The sequence below is a fragment of the Acanthisitta chloris genome, unplaced genomic scaffold (genome assembly GCF_000695815.1).
Source record: "Acanthisitta chloris isolate BGI_N310 unplaced genomic scaffold, ASM69581v1 scaffold2444, whole genome shotgun sequence".
In the NCBI taxonomy this organism is placed as follows: Eukaryota; Metazoa; Chordata; class Aves; order Passeriformes; family Acanthisittidae; genus Acanthisitta; species Acanthisitta chloris.
In genome coordinates, this window is record NW_008670803.1 from 137,921 (window position 1) to 146,266 (window position 8,346).

At 44.3% G+C, this 8,346-nt stretch overlaps 1 protein-coding gene across 1 annotated transcript in view; it reads right to left on the bottom strand.

The window, feature by feature from the left end:
• LOC103801393 (solute carrier family 22 member 2-like) overlaps positions 1-8,346 on the bottom strand; it is a 10,285-nt gene extending 1,939 nt beyond the window's left edge. The window contains exons 1-8 of the mRNA XM_009073804.1: positions 7,936-8,346; positions 5,781-5,884; positions 4,540-4,694; positions 2,237-2,405; positions 1,177-1,291; positions 966-1,072; positions 653-867; positions 287-395 (exon numbers count right to left, since the gene is read on the bottom strand). Of these exons, the coding sequence (XP_009072052.1) occupies positions 287-395; positions 653-867; positions 966-1,072; positions 1,177-1,291; positions 2,237-2,405; positions 4,540-4,694; positions 5,781-5,884; positions 7,936-8,346 (1,385 nt within the window). The remainder of the gene's footprint in view (positions 1-286; positions 396-652; positions 868-965; positions 1,073-1,176; positions 1,292-2,236; positions 2,406-4,539; positions 4,695-5,780; positions 5,885-7,935) is intronic.

An 8,346-nucleotide genomic window follows, 5' to 3' on the forward strand; every position in this document is an offset into this window, starting at 1 on the left:
TCAGAATACTGTAGTTGGAAGGGTTTGGATTGTAAATCTGACTCTTGTGCAGGACAAATCCAAGCACTGTGTTGGACTTCAGATTCCTCACCCACCCTGGTTTGCTCAACATTTCCCTTTCTTTCACTCATCTAAGTTTTCCCTTGTCTAAGAGTACATTTGTTTTCTTTATTAAGCTACCTGACATATTTGAGGACAACTTAATTTAGCATAAAACATAACATACGCATCGGCCTCAACTATGTGTATGCAGGACAAAAGAAACTGGGGGGAAGATGCAACCTACCTGATGTATGTTGGATACAGTTCAGTGTTTACAAAGCAAACCATTTCAAAAGCCATTGTAATTCCCATTCTCCCAATGCAAGAAGTAATCACTTTTAGCCAATGTATGTCTGCAGAGAAAATACATTCAACACACTTAAAAGTATCCCAGCAATTTAGAAGGTATCGTTAATGCACCAGTGTTATTTTGGGGATCTCTGATTGCATGTCAGTTGATGTTTTTAAGGGACCTTATTTCACCTGTGAGTGAGGGAATGGGAACAGTCAGCACCACATGAGCAGTGGCACAGGGACCCCTAAAAAGCAGCACAAAGGACCCAGAGGGCAGAGTAGGATGCCCCAACAGGGCCCCATTCTGGTGACTTACCTTCTGGGATCAGGGCTGTGACAAGGCAGGCAGCCCCAGCCACCAGGTTTGACACAGCCCAGGGGTAGCGCCGCCCGACACGGTCAATAGTGATGAGGATGATGAAGGCAGCTGGGAACTCAACAAGTGCAGAATAGAGAAAATCCAGATACATGTTCCCACCAGCCATTCCCATGTGCATGATGAGCCCCTGGTAGAGGACAGAGCTTGTGAACCTGGGCAGGAAAGAGCATCCCGGATTTGTTAGTCAGTGTCTTGAGGGAGTTTTCAAAACCAGAGCTTCACAAACAGCATTCTAACATTATATTCTTACCAGTTGTACATCAAAATGAGCGTGTTTTTTCTTATTTGTGGTGTCCTAACAAGGTCAATTAATGAAGGATTCTGCTTTCCACAATCTTCCTCTTCAAATTTAATATCCTGTGGAAGAGCCAGTTATTGTATGTTAAGTTTCTACTGGGAGGAACTGATAGAAGGTGCTGTGGTGATGCTTACTTACATGCACAAGCAAACCCTGAGCTTACCTCAAAATGTGAAGGTATCTTTTTCTGATTTTTTTTAGCCATATCACTGATAATTTTCATAGCTTTGTCATTTTTTCCTTGAGATATCAGCCACCTGGGAGACTCTGGGAGGCACCTACAACGTGAATGGATGGCATTATACACCAAAACATAAAGCCCCTGTAAGTCAGCTCATGTATGGACACTTTGGAGAGAGTGCTTTGACTGAATACAGGCAGCTGTGTCTGGGTGGGGTTTGTGTGATCCTTTCCCCTCCCTCACCTTGTATCCCATAGCTGAGATGGGAGAGGAGCAGTTGTGGTACTGGCTTTAGTCAAATATGAGTTCACTAAAGTAAAATCGGGGAAGTGCTGTGAGTGAGAGGAGTGCCCATTCACCATAAACCAGCTCCTCTTAGGGAGCAATTTTCCTGTTCTGTCATTTCAAGTAAAGAAATAGTAAACAGGATAAACTGGCTTAACAATTCAAAAATATGGAAAAAGAAAGGCAACAAATTTCTTTCTGCTATTCCTAACCTCTTGACCATGAAGACAGTTTCTCAAATCCAAAGCATTCAAACTGAAAAATATCAAAATGAGAGGAGATAAGCCAAAATGAAGGTGAAACCACATGCTGATTTTATGTTGATCACAAAAAAATGCAGCTTTTTTTCCTTAAAAGAACACTTGCTAACAACCTGTTACAGTTATGTTAGCATTATACATTCTCTCAATAACCATATTTTCAGGGTAGGGTCCACTAAAATATGCTAAGGCACTTATTTTCCTTTACAAAATGCTAAAAAGAAAAGAAGTTATTTTAATCCACTTTTCCCTCGGTGTTTTTCAGAGTTGTCTATCTTTTAAACACAGGTCAGGTGAGGTGCACAGGCTAAGGTTCAACAAGATCTCAGTTTTTGAGGGATCCTATTTCCCTCTCCTTTTAGCTGTGAACCTCCTCTTTGCACCAAGAGGTGTGCACAACCAGAGAGCAGTGCCAAGTCTCCCCCGGTATCAAGCCTCGGGAAGCAGGAGAAGCTAGGGTTTTTGGGTCATGGTCAGAGGTACAAAAGCCTATTTACCAGTAGTAGAGCAGGAAGAAGCAGCTGGGCAGGGTGACAGTGAGCTGCAGCCACCGCCAGTGAGGGATGGCGTAAGCGATGGCATCAAAGATCAGGAGCCCAACGGAGAAGGCTGTCTGGTAAAGGATGCCCACTGTCCTCCGGTACTGCGGGCCCACGACTTCTGTCACTGCAAACATGCACAGAGACAGGTGAATGTCACGAATGCTCAGAGCAGGAGTAACTTGCTATGTGGGAATGCTGGAAGACCAATGCTAATACTAATGCCTTGAAGAAACTGTCTTGGTAATCGTGTGCCTCCTGGCATAATGCCTCCGGACAAAATCCCCCGGTGCTCACAGAGGAAGGTTTGCTTTTCTGTCACCCAAACTCCATCAGAGAAGAAAACACTGCTCCTCCTCTTACAATGGCCTAAGACATCCAGTACTGTCCTCTGTCATGGAGATCAAGTAAAACAAGCATTCGTCAAAGTGTGCTGGTGGATGTTGTTGTAAAATCTAATACCAACATCCACAATGTCTCCAACCCAATAACAAAGCAGAACATTTTGTTTCCAAAGTGCAGCCTTTCAGCCTGCATCTCAGTCTAAGGACGTAAAGAAAAGCCTGTATCACAGGATGGCACAGAGCAGCTCCCTGGTCAGGGCAGCATCACAATTCATCTGCATTTTGCAACTCCACATCACGGAGTAGACCCACAGGTTAAGTCTTCCTGATATAGGGTTAAAAGTAACCATTCCAGCAGGCAGGCACAAGTACACTCAGGTTGCATCCAATTGTGTGATTTCAAAAAAGCAAATGGATTAGAAAAAGTATAGAAAGCAGCTATTTAGCAACTAAAGGAAGTGCTGGGTTTTGGAGCCATGGATTAACTAATAGTGCTTGGCCAAATGATGCACAGAAACATCTCCTCAGGCTCAGTGGGACTAAGTCAAAAGCAGCTGAAGCGTAGACAACTGCCCCAGGAGAGCAGGATAACAAGGTTGTTCTGTCCTTGTACCCTTCCCTGGGCATTCAGCATTGGCCACCCTTAGGGAGACAACACATGTTTAAAGGGGCTTTGGGACTGATTCTAGACAACATCCCTCTCATGAAAGAGTTTCAAGAGAATGCAAAAGTAACAAGATGTAACTGAGAGAATATATCAGGATATGGCAAATCGTTGCCCTGAAAGGGACTTGTATTCTAAAATGGCATAAAGCTCTCCAGAAGAGGTGATGAAGATTTCATTTCTGCCAGGAAAATATTTAAGAAGCCAAGTAAGCATCTATAAATGCATAGGAAGGAACAATCATGTCTTGGCAGAAGACAGTCTGGACTGTGGGATAGATGATTTTATTATATTTGTATCAGATGTCTGGATAACTGCATTAGCAAGATGTCCTCAGTAGAAGCAAAGTTTAGAACATTGACATTTACATTTTTACCACAATCATAGTGAACTGCATCACTCAGAGCTATTTGGTAGAGCCTCCTGACATCCTAACCCAGGTAAGGCTCTATTGAGTAGTGTTTAAAATATTTAATCTGCTGCTTTGGTGATTCTTTGGTTTTGGAAATTTTGGACTGGATACTGAACTCCACTCCAGAGAAATCAGAGGTGTCCCAGGCATCTCTAACCTGCACCAGAAAATAGTCCTTAGATGGCCCCAAACTCAACCTGGCACCACAACTGTGCTTCATCACCAGACACAATTGGTGCAGGGCACTGGGAGAGTCACCCACACAGCTTGGCTCCCCCCACTGCTCAGCCTCCACCCAGACAAGTGGATCCACAGAGACCAGCTGTTTGCATATCTTTCTCAGCAAGTACATGCTGTTCCTCAGTTATTTTTAGGCTGTGAAGCCTCTGTTTGCCCTTTAATGCTCTTTGTGTCATAAAAATGCCTCAAATTTTCCCCACCCCCTGCCTGCTTCATTAATGGCCTCCTCTGTCATCATCCTATCTGTGACTGGGCTGGAGCAGCTGCCTGGTGCCAGCGTCTTCCCCAGCCAGAGCCCAGCGGGAGGAAGAGGAACCCAGGAGCCCAGATCTGCAAAGGTGAGCTGTATCACTGGGGAAAGCCTGTCTTGAGGTAACAGCCCAAATATACCACCACTCGCTTGAGCTCTGAAGACTACTGTTGTTTCTCCCTAATGACAGTGCTTAAAAAAAATCCCAAGAAGTCAAAGAAGGAGAAAATTCCTTGGTAAAACATCACAGGAGGCATTTTTTAAATGGCTTGTTATCAGGTTTCTCAGAGTTGAGTATTTTCCTTCATCTTCTGCAGCTAGTCTTGCTCCTGGGAGAAAGTCTGAACTCACCCAGGATGTAGCCTGCAGTCCAGCAGCCCTTGCTAACCAGCCCTTGCAAGAACCGGATGATGACTATCCACAGGTAGCTGGGCACAAAGACCAGAAGGATTCCACAGACAACATTTGCAAGAATTGTGGTTAAGAGGCAAAATTTACGGCCAAACCTGTATTGGAAAACAATATGCATGAAGCAAACCACTAGTCATGAAAGAACAGGTGTTTTAAACTAGTAAGTGTTTTATGTATCTTTGGGAAACAAAAAATACCCAGTTTTGCTATACAAGGGAGAGAAACAAGATTTTATTCTTCACCCATTGCTCACTTACCTGCTTTTCTATTCCCTGAAAAGTTACTGTGGCAGTTGCTCTGCAATTCCATAAAAGCTTTCAGAAAAACAAAGAATAGTCCCATATGTGCATGTATTTGGATTGTGACTATTATCCCTGAATTTCAGAACAGGCAGCTTAGTAATCTGTTGGGGTTTTTATTAACAGGGGTGAAAAATAAGTATGGGTTAATATTATGATTCTGATGTGTCTGTGTGTACTAAATTGATAAAGGATTTATATACAACAATCTTAATCATATAAAAAAAAAAAAGAATGTATAAATCTCCTTGTGAGTGGCCTTCATTTCACAGCAGGAGCAACTCAGAGCTTGCGGGACTAACGGTCCTAGGCAGGAGGGGAATGAGGTGGGAAAAAGGTCTTCAAATACTGGCAGTTGTTTCTCTTTAACCCCAAGTGCCTGAGCTAGGGAGTCTCTGCTGGCTCTGAACAGGGAGCTAGAGATGCCAGGACACAGGCATTTCTGCTTTTTCACAGCAACTACTGTGACCCATCTGGCAGTCTATGTGCCTACTATTTCTAAGGTTCTCCAAACAAAACAAGATGTTTCCAAGCTGCAGTCACACAGAGTGTGACAGATCAAGTTGAAGATCCAAAGCAGCATTTCTGGGCTTTGATTAATACCCCAAGGGCTCTGATGCGGCACAGTAGGAAGTTTGGGGTGGACAGTACTAAAATAGTCCTCACGGGCACTGCAGGACTTGCTAAGCAGCAGATCTGTGCTGACCACCAGGTATAGCCTAAAAGGCAGGTACTCACTCCTCATACTGTGACTGAAATCTAGGTGGTTGATCTTATTCTGAGAAGAGCAGCAATGATACCAGTTGCACAACCTTTATCTAAGCTTAGCTGCTGAATACTGATAGGGGAGGTCAGAGGGTTTTGCTGTCAGCCCACACATACCTGTCTGCAATGTAGCCAATGTTTATGGAGCCAATAAAAAACCCAGCATTCACAGAAGACTGAAAGAGGTCCAACTTCCAGGAATCCTCACACACCAGGTCAAACTAAAGGAGCAACCACAGTCAGAGGCAAAAGAGTGAAATGAGGAGCTGGCTCACAAGTCTCCATCACTTCAGTTAAAAATTTAACATTGCTTCCTGCTCATCACCCATTTTGTCAGCACACACAAATCCTAGCAACTTAACTAAGTGTCCAGCATTAAATACTGGAACAAGCCCTTGTGCAGTTCCAGTATTTAATACCTTACTGGTATTTCCCATTGATGACTCATCTCTCTTTACTGCAAAGAACATAAGTTAGTTATTACTTGTCAAAATCAGTGCCCTAACTTCTGTTGGCCCTTGTGGATCCGCATGGACTTGATGATGGCTCTGAGTTTTTCCAAACAGCTTCTTTTTGTGGCTGATGGTAACCTTGCCAAGCAGTTCTTGTTGCCTTATACCCTCATATACCACAGTGGTCCCTGCAGACTTCTCAGGATTTAGGCTGATGCCTTTTTACTAAAAGTATCCTAGATACCTGCAGAAGCCTGCCTTGTCCCTTTTTCCACAGAGCACTGGCTCCCTGCAGGAGGGTGGGAGGAAGTTATCTATGTCTGTTCCGTAGCCACAGTATTTTCTCTCTGCTCTGGTCTTGAGCTCAACTAAGTTGTTTTATGTGTCTGGAGAACAGGTATTTTGTATGCAGGGCCAAGCTTTATATCACATGGGTACACACATATTTGCCATCAGACCTGACTTGTAGATGTACATAAAAACTACTGAAGAATAAGTTATTTCAAAAACCCCTCCTAATGTCACTGAGAATCCCCTCCCATCCTGCTGGTAGCTAGGTTTAATTCAATCTATGCATCTGTAATCAACATAAACCCAGATATTCCTCCTAATGCTCTGTGAGACTTCCCATGAAGACATTCTTCTATATGTAAATTTTTCCTTTGGTCAATATAGCACACTTTACACTGTACTATCTTACCCTTGCTTAGCTGTCAGAGCAAGGGACAACAAAACAGAGCCTGAGAGCTTTCATGGAAACAGCCACGACCAGAAACTCATTGACAGTATGCACACAGAGGCATGTGACACGTCTGGTTATCCCATGAAGCAAGCAGCCTGTGGGACTGGTCTTGCACCCACGTTAGCAGAAAAAGGAGGATGACTGCTTTAAGAGCATGACTGCACTAACCCATACAGACTGCAAGTTTTCAGCTTCCCACAACCTCATGAGATGATGCTGGAGGCATCTGGACCACAGCATCTGCTGGAGCCTTTTGTAGTGAGATGTGCCTGCTGAGCTGCTGCTGGGTCAAGGTCACCCACCATTTGAGGTTACAAAACTATAAATGCTGAAGTTGCTAGAGCATGGAATTTACCAGCTCTTGTGTGTGTGTGTTAGATATATGGGGGAAAGAATCTTGACTTTCGTCATCTCTGAAAGTTTGGTGGAACTTACTATGATGAAATCAAGCCTGTCATCCCAATTACTGGTTTATTTTTAAGGTTAAAGCACCTAAACTGCTAAAGTACAGCAAATAGCTTAAGTACCATTTTCAGTTTATTCACACCCTGTCTGAGAACACAGAACAGCCATCAGCTTATCTGCAGTTTATTCCTGACTTAAGCAATTACCTTTCCCCCACCTTAGTATTTGAAACCAGTTTTAAAAGACATTATACATTTAAAAAACGTTATTCATTTCAAAAAATGAAAGGGGCAGGGGGAAGAAATGAAGACCTTTGCATTGGCCGATTTTGTTTGCAGTGCTGCAAGCCACACTGTTTACACACCTCCACCAATCAGACCTCTCATGTGACAGCAGTTGCATACACAACTGGACTTTATCTACCAGGAATTTATTTGCTGAAATATTTTTTGCTCCACAGCTAGAGATATAAGCAGCCAAGGCAACACTTCATAGCAAGGACAGAGGGAAGATGACCTGTAAAGCCCCTGGTGCAAGTTCACAACAAGAGACAATCCCTTCTCCGGGTAAGCTGGCAACATTTTAGTGCAGCCACGGCTACACCAACCCTCTCCCACGACTGTCAGCTTGTCTGGAGCAGAGGGGACAAGGGAAAGGGGGCACTTGTTTTTACCTCAGTCACGAGAGAGCTCCCTGGAGAGTTGTAGACCCAGCCATCCCGGCAGGGACCGAGGGAGACGGTGCTTCCATTGCTCACGAGGCTGCCAAGGGGGTCAGTGCAACTGACACCCGTCGCATTCCAGTCCACCTCGTACCGACTGCAGCGGCTGTCATAACTGGCCCCGTGGCCATCCCACTTGGGAACTGTGTAATTCAGCTGCTCCTCCAGGCTCCAGCCACACTGCTGGCTCAGCTCAGCCACCCCAGGACTGAAGCAGTGATGCTCAGGGATGAACCCAAAGAAGACAACACCCACGTACACTGGGGTGAAGGCAGCAGAAAGCAAACACAGGACAAAGAAGGTTTGCTTCTGGAACCTGTCAAATTCTCCAACATGCTCTAAAATGTCATCAAGGGTTGGCAT